Source organism: Pholcus phalangioides, unplaced genomic scaffold (assembly GCF_987345545.1).
Source record: "Pholcus phalangioides strain wild (caught in Gottingen) unplaced genomic scaffold, Ppha-v1.0 ptg000017l_1, whole genome shotgun sequence".
Taxonomy (NCBI): domain Eukaryota; kingdom Metazoa; phylum Arthropoda; class Arachnida; order Araneae; family Pholcidae; genus Pholcus; species Pholcus phalangioides.
In genome coordinates this window covers 35,852,449-35,868,910 of record NW_028301610.1, presented here as the reverse complement: position 1 = coordinate 35,868,910, position 16,462 = coordinate 35,852,449, and the positions used below count along the sequence as shown (strand labels likewise).

General features: G+C 34.6%; 1 protein-coding gene across 1 annotated transcript in view; it reads right to left on the bottom strand.

Moving 5' to 3' along the window:
- Positions 1–16,462, bottom strand: part of ninaC (STKc_myosinIII_N_like and MYSc_Myo21 domain-containing protein ninaC) — a 34,643-nt gene that overhangs the window by 17,278 nt on the left and 903 nt on the right. The window contains exons 2-16 of the mRNA XM_089246652.1: positions 15,473–15,689; positions 14,908–15,080; positions 14,720–14,824; positions 14,523–14,622; positions 12,079–12,155; positions 11,820–11,959; positions 10,984–11,049; positions 8,519–8,672; positions 7,575–7,742; positions 7,368–7,484; positions 6,631–6,735; positions 4,280–4,363; positions 3,880–4,036; positions 674–725; positions 83–278 (exon numbers count right to left, since the gene is read on the bottom strand). Of these exons, the coding sequence (XP_089102778.1) occupies positions 83–278; positions 674–725; positions 3,880–4,036; positions 4,280–4,363; positions 6,631–6,735; positions 7,368–7,484; positions 7,575–7,742; positions 8,519–8,672; positions 10,984–11,049; positions 11,820–11,959; positions 12,079–12,155; positions 14,523–14,622; positions 14,720–14,824; positions 14,908–15,080; positions 15,473–15,659 (1,881 nt within the window). The 5' untranslated portion in view covers positions 15,660–15,689. The remainder of the gene's footprint in view (positions 1–82; positions 279–673; positions 726–3,879; positions 4,037–4,279; positions 4,364–6,630; positions 6,736–7,367; positions 7,485–7,574; positions 7,743–8,518; positions 8,673–10,983; positions 11,050–11,819; positions 11,960–12,078; positions 12,156–14,522; positions 14,623–14,719; positions 14,825–14,907; positions 15,081–15,472; positions 15,690–16,462) is intronic.

Below are 16,462 nucleotides of genomic sequence, written 5' to 3'. Positions count from 1 at the left end.
CAAATGTTTATAAAAGAGTAACAGCCAATTCACGTTTATTCAGTAAATTTCTCATTTCAAAATGATTAACCAAGAAACCTACATCATCTTCGAATGAGAACGAAGCGAATGCAGAAATAATTGATTTGTATCCATTAAGAAAATTCTCTTTTTTGCGTTTTTCTTTTTCAGGTAGGTATCTGAACTTTGTCAGCTTATCTAGGTTGAAATCTTTAAGCCTATTTTCATTCTTCAGTCCTTCATAAACGTAATAAAATATGTGGTAATTGTTTTCAGTCCTGAAAAAAAAAATCAAAAGGGAATCAAATCAATAAAATTGAAGTCATATAGAATTCATATTGATACGATTCGTAAGTATTCATTATTTTCAGAATATTCAAAGGAAAGAGAGAGAGAGAAGAAAAAGGACCGTGTTTCAAGCAAATAAATTTTACCGGAAAATTCGAACGTTACTGTCCATTAACATTGAATGACGTGATGAATTATGAGTAAGTAGCATAGAATACTCTTGATAAAGCTCCTTGAGCATTCAACGCAAGTGATTAGTTTCTAGAAGACCTGCGTATCAAAAGCGAGTATTTCATCCTGTATTGTGAAAGATTATGTATTGCGCTAAAGATAGTTTTTCAAACTATTTTAACATAGAGATTTTACGAATGATTATAAAACGTACATTACTTTGCATGGAAATCTCCAGTCGTCCAGCAGCATAGCGTTCAAGAATGCTGTGAAAAATAAATAAGTAAATAAATTACATTCAATATGAATGACTGTTTTAATATGATTACACTGTTCAACAAGGAAAATTTTTCTTTTATGGAAATATTTGTTTCTGAAGGTTTATGGTGTTGTATGTGTGTGTGGGAAATTAAAATCTGAAAATAACAATTTGCTATCAGGCACAGTTTTTTAGTTATTTTGTTATTCAACAATGTATGCCTAATTTAACTGATATATATATATGTATATATATATATCAGTTATATTATTTATATATATAATATTATCATATTATTTTTCGCCTTTTCATAATATATATATATATTATGAAAAGGCGAAAGATGAGAAGTTATTGAAAAATTGTAAAAAGGATAAATACGGATCAATGAGAGGGTCGTTGACAAGGGGGAACCCCCCACATTGCTCCAAACTGCAAAAATGTTTCTAATGATGGTAAGCCTAATAGGCATAAAATTACCATCAGTTCCCCCGACATTTTTGCTATAAACAAGCTTTGGAAAGGAAGCTAAGGAAATTCTTTCCTTTTGTCGAAAATACCGATAAAAGGCTATGTTATTAGATAAGCAAATTTTAAGATCCAGGAAGTCCGTAGATAGGGGGTTGTGATTGGTTTTCTTGAGTGTCAAATCCGTAGGGTAAATTTCACCGCTAAGATCAAGAAAATTCTCAAAATTAAAAATAATGAGATCATCGATATATCTAAAGCCCATGATTTTATGTTTAGTGAAAATTTTAGTTTCATGGAAATGTAGAAAAATATTTGCAAAAGCACTAGAGAAGCAAGTGCCCATGGGTATACCTTTGATCTGATTAAATATATCGATGCCATTATGTAAGTAATTTTCAAAAATGCAAAACTTTACTAGATTATTCCAGGTGTTTTTCTCCAAGTTAATAATGTTTTTGTATTTCACAAATAAATTGTCACAGATATTTATGATGTTTTTATGAGGAGTATTAGTAAATAAGTTTTCAAAATCAAAAATTTCAATTCTCTCAATTTTTGCATTTTTTTAAAAATTGATCACTTTTTGATTATTTTTTATAATATAAATGTGTCTTCATCCATCTCTATTTTAACAAGAATATTTTTTAGGATATTGAAAAAGGTTTTACGCAATCACTATTATAGCAGTTGGTCCCACATGTGACAAATCGAATTTTAATAGGTTTTTTGTAAACCTTAATTGAAAATCTTCAATTGGCCAAGAATATTTTCGAGAAATTTTCAAGAATGGAAATTTAATATTTTTAATGACATCGAGAACAATCTTTGTATGGAGACTTTCTATAGATGCCTCAAAATATAGTCTAAAGTGAGTTCTTCATATTGGGAACGTAATACCTTCTCTTCCACACAGTTGCATATGCGAATATAACTGAAGAGTCATACAATATTTTGCAATATATGCTCGAATTAGTGAAGTACAATAAGCACAAATATAAAATATGCGGTGATTTGAAAGTCGTTTTCATGATATTAGGTATGCAACAAGACTACACAAAAATATGAATGATTTTTGGGTGATTGGGATATCCACGACAGAAATTTCCATTGTAAAAAACAATTTGGCCTCAACGTGAATTGAAAGTAGGAGAAAAAATATACACAATGAGAAATTGGTAGGCAGTGATGATGTCCTGCTGCCCCCTCTTCACACCAAGCAAGGTATTATAAAACAGTTTGTCAAAGTCATGAATACACCTGGAAAGGGATTTATGCACCTTTCAGAAAAGTTTCTATGTCTTTTGTGAGCAAAATAAAGGAAAGATTGCTTGGGGGTACCCGAATTAGCGAAATTCAGAAAGACACAGATTTTGAACAATGCCTGGCACCAAAAGAGAAAAGTGCATGGGTTTGTTTCAAGAAGGTAACGCAAAACGTAATAGGAAGGAAAAGAGCCAACAGCTATATGAAGAATTGGTTCAAAAGCTGATAAATGCGTACAGGGATTTTGAATGTAACATGTCCCAAAAGTGTATTTCCTAGATTAACATTTGCATCATTTTCTTGAGAACTGCAGCGATGTTTCCGACGAACATGGTGAAAGGTTTCATAAAGACATAATGAAAACAGAAAAGTGATTTGAAGGGAATAGATGCCTGCAATGATTGCTGATTATTGCTGGAACATTATTCGAGACAGAAAATGTGACCACAAAAGAAAAAATAAGTCTTCTAAGTTCTTGGGGAAAACATAAATTTGTTGATAGAAATACAAATAAAAGGTCACAGCAAGCAAAATGCCCACCAAGGTGGCTGAGAAAAAGATGCTCATAACACATATGGACGTCAGATATTTCTAAAATACAGCCACCCAATTAAAAATGAAATTACAAAAACTAAAAACTATATATACAATGATAAAATATTATACAATGTCCATAAAAATATTTATGGTTGTCTTATTCTAAGTAGGGATAGCTTCTCGATTTACCCAACATGTTTACCGTATTTCTTTTTAAACGTGTCAGTTGTGTTAGAATTTATTATTACAATCTAGAATTGTCCCTTACCAATCGATACTGGTGTTCCCTTGTCAAAGCAGTCGATTGTCAGCTTATTAATAATTCATGGTCAATCCTAACCATCCTATTGAAAATTTCGAACACTTCGATCATATCCCCCGACACCTGCGTTCTTTCAATATGTGAACATCTTCAAAAAATCTCTCTTTATGACTCAAGCCCCGTGTGCCAACAAGGACACGCGTAGCTCTTCTCTGCACCTCTTCAACCAACTCTATGTCCCTCTGTCTGTGACATATCCCTATATTTTCTATCGGTAAATAAGTTTTTTTCGTAAAATATATGATATAATTCATAGGCCTCTATTTACTTTCTGTTGTCTTCTGTTTGGAATGTTTCGATGCAATTTTAGAAGTGACTAGAATAGTGGTTATATATTACATATTTTGCATATATAGATACGCAGCGAGGAAAAAAAGTAAAAAAAAAATCTGCATTTGCCTATAACTTGAAAACTTTGCTGACACAGAGAAACAAATTACGGATTTGAATTTAGGCGGCAGATTTTTTTCCGTAAGAATCACGACTGTTATCCCTAGAAAAATTATTTTCATTTTATTTGCAGATTAGAGTGTTATTAGTCATTCAAAGTGTGTGGAAGCTGTCTCACCTCCAGATGTTTTTCCAGTTTGTCCAAAAGTTACGGATATCATTTTTAGATAACGACTACTGTCATTCCAATAATCATTCTTATATACGTTACCAAAAGCATCCAGAATAGGAACTATGTGCTTGTTTCTACCACCAACATCATTTCGTGATTCTGTCTAGAAAGATTTATGGGAAAGTAAAAAGCGTGTAAAAATATATTAAAAATATAAGTGAAATTTTCTGTTTTCTTTAAAAAAGTATTTTATACAAAAATTTCCACGTTTTTAAGACAAATAAATTCAGTTGGTCGAATGGTTTATTTGTCTTAAAAACGTGGCAATTTTTGTATAAATTAAAACCAGGCAAAGTTTCTCATTTTTGTGATAAAAAAGTATTAATATACAAATTTCTAAACTCACCGTCGCTAGAAACATGAGGTGATTAACAAGATGCTTCACGGCTGTAGTTTTGCCTGATCCAGCTTCACCAATGAAAATTATCGCCTATAAATAACAATGAAACAAACCAAAATAGCTGTTACTTTCATTGTCCATGTTTCTATTTTGGTATTTCAAAATATTTTCAATTTCACATGATGCCATGAGCTTATACACGAATAAAAAGTTGTAAAGGGACATTATTATGGTAGAATGTGGTAGTAGAACCATTCTACTACAATAATACACGAATCAATGACTAAATATTTTTTTATCTAAAATTAATATACAAAATAAAATTACTTGAATCCCGTGATTGTCAGAAAAAAGAATAATTATGTTAAATAGGTAATCGCTGCAAGTTGCATCAGAACAGTACGCAGTTTGAAAAACGAACAGCAAAAGGAATAAGATATAATGTTAAAATATTCATAATTAAGTTACAATAATTACGTCGCTAGCCGCCGCGCAATAATTGATTTAGGGTGAACCATTGTACGCTTTCACTTCTGCGAATTGTAGAGAATCGAGAATCTTCCGATTATAGAGCTGCTTCAAAGCAGCAGTTAGAAATAGTAAATCTGTGTCTTTGATTTATATGCTTGTAGAATTGGGGCGACTTTAGGGCTATGCGTACCATGAGGCAGCATGAAGCGCCGAATTCAGGGTAAGAAAGAAAACAATTGGCAGTAAAGATTGGGGAAAAATTTGTTTGGTTAATAAAATTCAAACTATCGATGTATTGGATATGATAATTCAAACATGCGCAGCGGTTATTAATACTTCTTATATGAGCGAATTTCAGCGGTAATGGTAAAAGTGTTTTATCTTTTCTTCTAGACGCAACACTGGCTCTATATTGCAACCCTGTGGAGAAAAATATTATTTTCAAACATACCCACACATATCTGTAGCTCTCTGTTCTTGATTTTTTTTTCTCCTCTCTCATAAACCGAGAAGAGAAATACTCGTACGCATATTTGTTCACAAACTCGAATTAGACAAGAGCAACGGGAGGAAAAAAAATCGAACACATTTCTTTTCCCACGTTTTGAAAATGTGACAAAGAATTCTTCACTTTGCAACTTTCTGCAGCTGAAGAACGAGTTTTAAATTCCAATCAGAAGAGGTTGGACTTTCAGCTGCCTACTTACGATGTATTGAGTTTCATACGGAGGAATTTTTGTGTTTGATGCTCAATAACTTCAAAAACGAAGCTCCAAAGATGACTCGCTGAAGTGAGGAAGGGATGATGTTAAATTACTTGGTAATTTTAGTTAAAATAGATTTCGGAACTAATAAATTGCATATATATAAACACCCCTATCCCCACCGGATGACCCCTAGATATTTCTGCACTGCGCAAGGACTCATTTGAACGCTATCTTGTCATGTGAACGTATATACAGGGTGTTCTGTTAATGGACCGACAAACTCCGAGGGTTGTTATTAGACATCAAGAGGAACAAAAATTGCACTGGAACATGGTGTCGCAAACCACGTTGAGAGGGTGAAAATCACGAAAAACACATGCAGGCTCTGAGTCCAGAGGAGATGAAAGGTGGATGTCAGTTAATCACTGAATGCGTTCGTGGGTTCGCTCACCATGTCTGACGTACTCACCATATCTGGGTCACTTTAAATCAATCGTTTATGCGAAGCCTGCGGACACACCGGAGGATCTCATAGCCCGGCTTGTCGCCGCTGCGGCAGACATCAAAAGCGTACCTGGTATCTTCGAGTGCGTCTGGGAATCGTTTTTACGTTGTTGTAAACTGTGCAATGGCGTCAGCGGCCGCCACTTCCAACAGCTCTTGTAATAATTAATCAAATAACTATTTTTGTAGTTATTATTGTACTTTTTGTTGCTACAGTGTGACGTCGAAACCTGCATGCGTTTTTCGCGATTTTCACCCTCTCAACGTGGTTCGCGACACCATGTTCCATTGCATCTTTTGCCTCTTTGGATGTCTACTAACAACCCCCTGAGTTTGTCGGTCCATTAACAGACCACCCTGTATAGTACACGACATAGGAGTAAGATAAATACGAATATACCTTTCTTCATGTTAACGACAAGGTGGCAAAACCAGCCGGGAATAAACCACTAAGTAATCGGAAATGGCACAGTAACTGAACAAACCATTCTATGGTTCCGAAAATTCCACTCTGCAGCCCCCTTGAAACTGAATTTTGTGGACCACAAGCGAATACAGTATCTTCGAATGGAGAGGGCGGACCACCGAGGGTGTGTATAGTGAACGGGAGGTGGTTAATGGAATGGAGAAATAAGTAGCACAGAACTTAATTTACGATAAATTTAAAAACTGTACCTGATCACTTTTATGATGCAGCATTTGCCTGTAGGCTTTGTCAGCGACAGCAAATATGTGAGGCTTATTCCAATTTCTAGACTTTTCACAGTAATCCATATGCCTCTGTAATAATAATAATAATAATAATAATAAAGTATACAGGGTGATTCTTAAAGAAGAATTCAGCTTCTAGATGCCGTAAAACAGTAACCGTTGAAGACACGGACCATAACTGCGATCCATTCGGTAGATATACTCATGAAGTTTATGTGCTCTTGAAGGACGTGACGTAGGCAATAGTGTGCGTCACATGACTAGTCAATTTTAGTGCTGTGTCCGTAGAGAAAGTGTACCGTCCTTCTTTTTTCGCATACAAACTGTCATGGGTGGCTCTTTCCAGGATAGGTTGAGTCCACAGTTGCAGGATGACAGTGGAGAAACTTCATTCGTCAATTGGATCTTGCTACATGACAGTTGTGGACTACATTTTGCTCAATTCAAGAAGGCAAATGCAGCCATTTTGACTGACTAGTCACAGGACACTTCCTTTATCGCCTACGCCACTTCCTTCAGCAGCGGGACACAAACTTTATAAATAAATCTACCTAATGGATGGCAGTTGTCTCTTCAATAGTTGTTGCTTCACAGCATCCAGAAGCTACATACTTATTAATAGGATTTCATGTGATTATTCATTGCATTCATCTGTATCTTTGTTAAGAAGAGTTTCCATAGTCTTAAATAATGTAACTTACTTCTGGTTTGAACAAAGAGAGATCCCTTTGAGGATTAATAGCTACCAAAATGTCAGCAAAATGAGTGTAAACATCTTTTCTAGAATATCTCTGGTAAAGAACTTCTGCTAGACACTCCTGAAAGAGAATTAAAATTATTTTTTAGGTAATCTGAATAGTTTTATCGAGATAAAACGTAAAAATTGAATATATTGTGATCATAGATACCTCTGAAATATTATCTAAGAAAGTAACATCATCTGGAATCATTCTTTCATATTTAAAATCAGGTCCCTTTTTCAAGTAAAGATTTTTCATTATCGGGACTATTTCTTCAGGGTCAGTTGTATGAAACTCTGCCATTTCAGAAGCCAATTGACCTAATCGGTTTAAAATCTAGGGAAAGAGTGTGATCGATTAAAAATTAACATCAAACACATACGTAAGGAATGAATTATTTTTATGACTAAATAATGTATATACATGGTATGTTCCACAATCGACTGACGGTTTTCAAAATGGGATAGCGAGAACGCAGTGAACACATATTAGTCATTCTTTCGGAATTTAAATGTGTGAAGTCAGGAATTTCAGCTACGTCATTCATGTTGCAAGGAGTTGTATAGTTATTAAAGTAAAAAAATTAACTTTTCATATAGACAAACTGTGCTCAAAACGCCCAATGAGAAATTTGTTACCCTGTCTCTCCTGATGTCAACAAAAAAAAAAAAAGTGCAATATTCGCTGAGATATTTGAATTCAAAAATCGGAGGAAATTTGGGAAAGAACAAAAACGAATGGACAACTCTTAACTCTTATTTCCAAACTTTTCTTCGATTTTTGAATTCAGATATCTCAGGAATATTGCACTTGGAAGTGAGAATTTTTTGTTGGCATCAAACACACACACACAGGAAAGACAGGGAAATAACTTTCTTATTGAGTTTTTGGGTGCAGGGTGTCCATATAAAAAGTCTGTTTTTTATTTTAATAACTATGCAACCCCTTGCAACATGAATGACGTAGCTGAAATTCCTGACTTCGCGTATTTATATTCCGCAAAAATGATTTTAATATCTGTCACCGTTTTCTTGCTATCAAATTTTTAAAACCGTCAGTCGATTGTGGGACACTATGTATCTTGTCAAAAATTGAATGTTTAAAAAAGTTACTTCTTTTCCTTTGGCGCCAATTTTGCGCTCCATTTCTTGTTTCAGATACTCTTCTATGGAATGTAAAGTTTTTTCACCTTCTGCTTCTGCAATGAATGGATGGAAAAGCAACTCCGCTGAACATGGACGAGAATCGGGACATTTTCCTAAACAGCTACCAACCACATGAAGTGAAAAATATTAAATGATTAATGTATAGATTACTGTAGGTATGCAATTGATTATTTCGTCTCGTCAGATATTTATTTTCATACCAATAAACTTATTTGAAAAGTGAAGAAAAACGCTCCGGAACGACTTTATTTCTACCATTTCTTACAAATTGGATAAGACTAAGGAATGTCTTCAATGTAACATGATATACTGCTAGCTTAGAAGAGTTGATCCACTTTGCCCAAGAATATTTAGAAGACACCAACGAATAAGGCAAATACACAAAAAATAATAAAAGTCCTAATGCATTTCAACACCAATGGGTGCCGTCTTCAGAGGAAAAATTTAACCACTAGTTTCGCTGACCGAGTTTCCCATTTGGGTTGAATACCAAATCGGTTGCTCAGCGGAAGAAGTACGTCTGTTCACTTCAAACGTCGTGGTCAGAATGAAGCTGTGAGCCTGCGTGAGATACTAATGCAGCGTCCTGATTGGACCTTTGCGGAATAGTGCTATCCGATTGGTCCATTCGAATTTTCTTGTAATTCCCGCTCAAAATGAATTTAAGCCATGGTGTTGCGATCGGGGGTGTAGATTTATTATCGTTCACTAGTATATTTTTGTCTTATACTTTATACTTTATACTTCTTCCGCTGAGCAACCGATTTGGTATTCAACCCAAATGGGAAACTCGGTCAGCGAAACTAGTGGTTAAATTTTTCCTCTGAAGACGGCACCCATTGGTGTTGAAATGCATTAGGACTTTTATTATTTTTTGTGTATTTGCCTTATTCGTTGGTGTCTTCTAAATATACTACTAGCTGTTACACGCGGCTTCGCTCGCGTGGATTTAATAATCTGAAAATTTTCCGGCGATTTTTTTTCGACAAATAACATTTGAACCCCCTAATGAACCTCTTGGGAGTTGAATTTTCAGAAATCTTGTCTTAGTGAGCCTCTATATTACAAAATGTAATACTGACCAAATTTAATACCACCAAATTTCATATTTATAGCTTCAGTGGGTTGGGCTCAGCTATGATTGTCACATATAGCCTTTCAACCCCTCTTATGATACCCTTAGTGGTCACATTTAGGAAATCCTCTTCTTACTGAGTGAAACATAAGGAAATAAATTTACTGATCAAATTTCATATTTATAGTTTAAGCGGTTTCGTCTCGACATGATTTCTGTATACGACATTTGAACCCCCTTAGGGGTCGAACTTCGAAAAACCCCTTTTTACTTAGTCTTTACATCATGAAATGTGACAACTGGCCAAACTTCAATCAGTTTCAGTTGTTTCGGCTCAGAATTTCTCTATACAACCTTTGAACCCCCTTACTCTTAGGGGCCAAATTTTGCAAAATGCCTTCTTTGTGAGCTCTTGCATCATAAAATGAAACTACTCACCAAATTTCATATCTGTAGCTTCGGCGGTTTCGTCCCGGCGATGATGAATCAGTAAGTCAAGATATGTTATTTACATACAGGGCGTCCTGTAAGTGCTAGCGCGGCCTTTATCTTATCAACCGTCCGTCGTAGTGGTATGATTCCAATTTGAAATTGTTCAACAGGCGTTCAAAAATTAGCCCGTACCAGTTTTGAGAGTGAAAATATAGTGTGTAAAAAAAAAAAAATCTAAATTCTTATATGGTGCCCTTTTGTTCCGACTTCCAATTAGAAAAGTATTTGCCCTGTCTCTTCTGATGCCAACAAAAAAAAAATTCCATGTTTCTAAGTGCAATATTCACAGAGATATTCGAATTTGAAAAACGGAGGAAATTTGCGGAAGACCATCGTTATAAATGCGGGTCTACATGAAATTATTTTTTTGTTGACATCAGGAGAGACAGGGCAACAACTTTAAAAAATATAATGTGATCATCACATATTCCCAAGAGATCTTTACGATTTGTCGAGGGAATTGGTCAGCGCTAGTAGACATCCGAGCCGGGATTCCAACCCAGACCTGCACAGTCAGAAGCTGGCTCCCTAACCACTCACTCGGCTGTCAGGCGGGAGAAATTTCATTATTGAAGTTGAAGCGGGGGGGGCGTATAAAAATTTAGATTTTTTTATTTTGTTACACACTGTATTTTCACTCTCAAAACTGGTACAGGGTAATTTTTAAACGCCTGTTGAGCATTTTTTAAATTGGAATCATACCTCTACGACGAACGGTTGATGAGATAAAGGCCGTGTTAGCACTTACAGGGCACCCGGTGTATAAATTACTTGATTGCCAATTCATTTGTTCACTTTACATTTTTCTATCCAGTTTTTTTTACACACACGCATACATACTTACTCATTTACGAAATCTTTGAACATGTCGGACCAGTTTTCTGGATTCTTCAAAGTTGGAGGAGGATACCTGAAAAATTTGTTGTAGCTGTGACTTGTAATAAACAAGTATAAATTGAACAGATGATGAATATAAATCTAAGTACGATTTGCATTAATAGTGCCTTAATTTAAATAACAGCTTGAAAAGTTACTACTTCCATCTACTCTTTGTGTTACAGTTGTTGTAGTAAATGTGATTAATTGGTAATCACGCGTAATCACCAATCATCTCGTTAAGTTTGTTAAATTTCACTGTATTTATCACTTTTACCGGCGATTATGCATGATTTAAAAATTAAGTTTTTGAGTTTGATAAAATGGAGACTTTAACCCGTCGCATGACCACCCCTGCAGAGGCGTACGCATGATCGACTTTTGGGGGAGGGCGGGCACAAGGAATTTCTTCCAGTCAAATTTTGAGTTGCCAATCTTCAAAAAGCATTCAAAACAGAAATCGATTAAAATAGCATATAAGAGGTATTTCATTTTATTTTTTTAACGAAAATATTGAATTTTTACTTTCAATTTTTGGTAACCCTTGGAGGTGGGGCACGAAGCTCCTATGCTCCCCTCCCCCTTGCTTAAGCCTCTGCGCATAATTACGGTAAATTTGCACGATTTCATTGCCGATTTGTTATATTTCCAAAATTACGAACCAGCGATTATGGATAATCACCGGTAAATGTGATAAGTTTTCAATATATGAGCAAAATGTATCAAATTTACCAAAATGTTCAGTGACTGTGCATAATCACCGGATTTTTATATTTAACGCAAAATTTTAATTCAATAATTTACCTGACTGTTTGAACTATGGCCTGCATTGGATCTGTGTATCCAAGAGGTGGCCCACCTTCCGCTAACTCAATAGCTGTGATACCAATAGACCAGATATCACAATTTTTCGAATAGGAACATATTTTGTCGCATGATATGACCTATGAATGTGAAGAACATAAGAAAAATGCAACTGAATATATATATACTTATACTTGTATAAATTACCAGTGAATAAACTCATGACTTAACATATGCTTATAACAATTTTCAGGCGTACCTCTGGGGCCATCCAACTTGGAGATCCTATTGCAGAATGTGTTTCTGGTTTGTTATCTTTCAGAAATCCACAGAAACCTGAAACATAAAATTATGTATGCATGTATGTCATGTAAAATATATTCATCGATTTAATCAGCAAATACCAATTACAATTGAATTTTTCAAACAAAAAATTTTTAAAGCCTATAAATTATAAATTTTTTAAATCAATTCCTTTTTTTTCGAGAAACCAGTTCGGTTTTCTTAAACCAAATAAAAATAAAAATACCGAGATGGCAATTTTTATATTTTCAGAAAAAGTATATGAAAGTATTAATGATAGCAATAGAACCCTTGCTATATTTTTAGGCTTAAAAAAAGCCTTTGATAGTGTCGATCATCCAATTATTATGCATAAGTTTTATTATTCAGGTCGAAGAGGCAATACTTATCACTGGTTTGAAAGTGATCTGTCAAATAGAATGCACAAACAGTTAAAATAAATGATACAATAGGTACATATAGGAATATTAAAAATGGCGTCCCACGGGGTTGTGTTCTTGGACAAATTTTATTTCTAATCTTGGTTAATTATATCAATAATCTGGATTTACATGGTGATTTGATTAGCTATTCCGATGACACAGCTATTGTTTTGTCAGAACAAACGTATACCATGCTGAAATCTGATACCGAAGAAGATTTAACAAAAATGTACACTTGCTGAGGCGTAATAAGTTAACCTTGAATGTACCAACAAAACTAAATATATAAATTTTTAATTATATAATAAAAATATTGAAACACTTATAATGATATGAGTTGGGATATTCTGGTGACCAATGTTTCTGCCCGATTGTTTCGGAAACTGATGAGTTTAAATATTTAGAAGTCACGAAGTCACTATAACAAAAATTTGAAATGAAACTCTCATGCAACTGCACTTAGTAACAGAATAAAGTAAATGAAAGTTCGTTTACATTGCTTGAAAAATATTATGTCTCATAAATTTTTATTCATATACGGTCGAACCCCGTTGTAACGCCACCATCCATCCCGAAGAATTTTGGCGTTATGACGAGTTTGGTGTTATATCGGATCATGGTCGGAATAGCGTTTCGCAGAGGCTTCATTACATAAATTAACACGTTTAAAATTGTAAGCTAATGTACCTCAGTGTCTTATTAGTGTTACTCTATAAAGAAAATAACCTATTTTATACGCATTCAATTTTAAGATGAGAAAATTCTAAAATTTTAAAAACTGTATATTTCTTGATATAAAACTTGAGAGATACATACACACTTACTTCTGAAATTATTTTAATTCTGCATAAGTTTAGCGATGCATTTTGTTAAGTACAAAGGGTTCCTACACGCATTCAGGCATTCAATGTGCAAGAACCCCTGACTACACACCATTCTTCATTCTTCTCTTGCTCTAAACTATTGTTATGTACACTGATAATAACAACGGAATGAAAAAACGATGAATCCTCAACTCCTTCCAGAAAAAAAAATGATGGGAGAAGAAATGTTGTGGAAATTGTCTTGAAAAATGACACACAGACTTTGTATACATCCAAACAATTGGCGTTATAACGGATTGACGCTATAACTGGTTTTTCACATTATAATCCCTATATAGAAGATTTGTTCACTGAAAATTTGTGGTGGTAAGCGGGGTTGGAGCTACAACGGGGGGCGATATAACGGGGTTCAATTGTGCTTTACTTTGCTTGGATTAGCTCACTCATTCAGTATGCTATGTGTGTTTGGGGAGGTTATTATGAGTCCAACTTGAATGTTTTAATAAATGCCCTAAAAAAAACTATAAATATTATTTCCTTTCGTGTAACTACACCATCTGCTTATAATTACAATTCGGACTATATAGATTTAATATTAAAAAACTATATACACACAGAGTTCTAATGTTTATTTATAAAAATCCTACTTGGTTTGAAATCATGCAATGCCCAAAAAACACAAGTCCCTGTCGAGGTTTTCAATATAATATTATACACCCTAAAAAACATTAACCCAAAAGCATTTCATATATTTTTGGCTCCATTATATTTTAATAACCTCCCAAATGAATAATAAAATATGAAAATGAATTACGGCTTTCAAAACACTAATGAATAATTATATTAATCTTTTACGTACATTATAAGAAAGTACTTCTCGGCCCCAAGTATACAGTGCTGTTACGAAAAGGTCTCTGTAATATTTGTGTTTATTTGTATATTATGTTTAGTACTTGATATTATAAAAGTGTTTGTAACCATGGAAAAATTTATGTTGTATAGACTCTGGACGGATCAAGCGATCACTTAAGTAGGATATTGTGTGTATATATTGTGTTTCTTCTTTTCTCATTTTTTTTCCAATAAACTATTCAATTTACTTATATACAGTATATAGGATTGTGTTTCAGCTGATAATTTGAGTAAGTACCCACCAAAATCCAGAAGCTTGACTTCACCATTGCAAGAGAGACTGAAATTGCTTGCTCGTATATCACGGTGGATAATGTCATTTGAATGAAGTGTTTCAAGTCCCTATAAAAGGATGTTAAAATTCAAAAATTAACTTAAAAATACCAATTTTAATGGATCAATAATTTTGATTTTCTTTTCACCATTTAGAGAAACTTACTAATAGCATTGACTTCAAGAGAATCGAAATTTCTTCTTCGTTGAATGATTTTCTTTCCTTTTTCAACCAATTTCGAAGATTGGACACTAAAATACCTTCATGAAGCTGTAAAGAATTGAGGCAATATAATCGAAATATTTATTTGGAACAACTAAAAACTGCGCGGGGATAATTAACTCTAGAATTACCTCTGTAACAAACCATAATTCTTGTTCCGATTCTTTTGAACGTGCCAAGAAAGCTCCATAAAATTCTGGAACAAGAGACTGTCCACCAAGTGTTGACAAAACCCTATATTCTGCTTCAATTTCCAGAATACTTTCAGCAACATTTCCAATTACTTTCACCGCTACTTTCTTTCCTAGGAGTGAAATTGCATAACCATACACTTTACTCAATGGAAAATACCGTAATACTACGAAGTACGAAAGCCTGGATAACCAAGCGGAGATCGGGATGTAGTTCGGAAAGAAAATTCACATTCCTCTGTGGGGAATCGAACCGCCAATCTCTCACTGTCCGGGCGAGTGTTCTAATTTTCTTTCCGAACTACATCCCGATCTCCGCTTGGTTATTCAGGCTTTCGTACTTTGTATGAACAGCGGAGAGTGACATCGTTTCTCTCTACCGTAATACTAGTTTACTCCAAGTTATTTAAAAAATTATGAAAATGAGATTACGTATTTTTTACATTTATTTCTAGTTAATCAAAAAATTGACTTTTAGTAATGATTTGTATTATTAATTCATTACCTTTCTGTTTGTCGAGACCACAGTATAACTTATAGGATGATCCAGTTCTCAACCTCTCTTGTAATACAAATCGCTCCAAAGGATCCGGTAATTCCTCCACGCGTATGTATTCGCTTACGGGATCCATGGACTTACGTCGATGTACAGGTGCACTACTTGGGTCTAAGCTATCTGTTCTTTTTGACATATTTCAGTCTTTTATATTCTTTTAATATACCTATAAAAATAAAGAATTTATTTCAACTTTGCACATTACTATTCTCTCACGTTGACTGTGCTATACACAATCCTTGTTTCCAATGGTTGCATAAAGTCGTATTATGTGGGATCTTTTTCTCAGCCACCTCGTTGGGCATTTTGCCTGTTTTGTCGTTCTATTATACTTATAGCTGTCACTGTATCACATTACAGTAAAACCTGTCAGTTTGGACGCCTTTGTATCCTGGATACTTCCCTACATTGGACAGTTTTCAATGGAATCGGCCATAATCTAACAGCACAGAATGCTCACATACTGTACCTCTATATCTTGGACACATCTCTAATTTGGACATATTTTAATGGAACCATAGATGCCCAACTTGGACAGGGTTTATTGTATCCTTATAATGCTGATCGGGGGGGGGGGGGAGGGGTTACCGTGCTACTGCTGGCCATCCACTGTTCTACTTCTGATGATCAGGGAGACAGTTGGGCCGTTGAGAGAGGTACCGACTCACACTTTTATCTTTACGAAATCAAATTGCCCCGATTCCAAAAATCTCTACGTTCTTCAACAAATCAAGGGCTATTACCTATATCTTGTTAACATGTTACTCGTCAGGTTGAAAGAAATTCCGAAACGGGAAGACGCTTGTGAAACATAAGAATATACAACTAAAAGTATTTAATTCATGCCCTTCTGTCCAGAGTATTTGGTAGAGGTTTGCAGTGATATCGTATACATAGGCGTTGATCAAATAAACAATGAACTGCTGTATCACCATTACA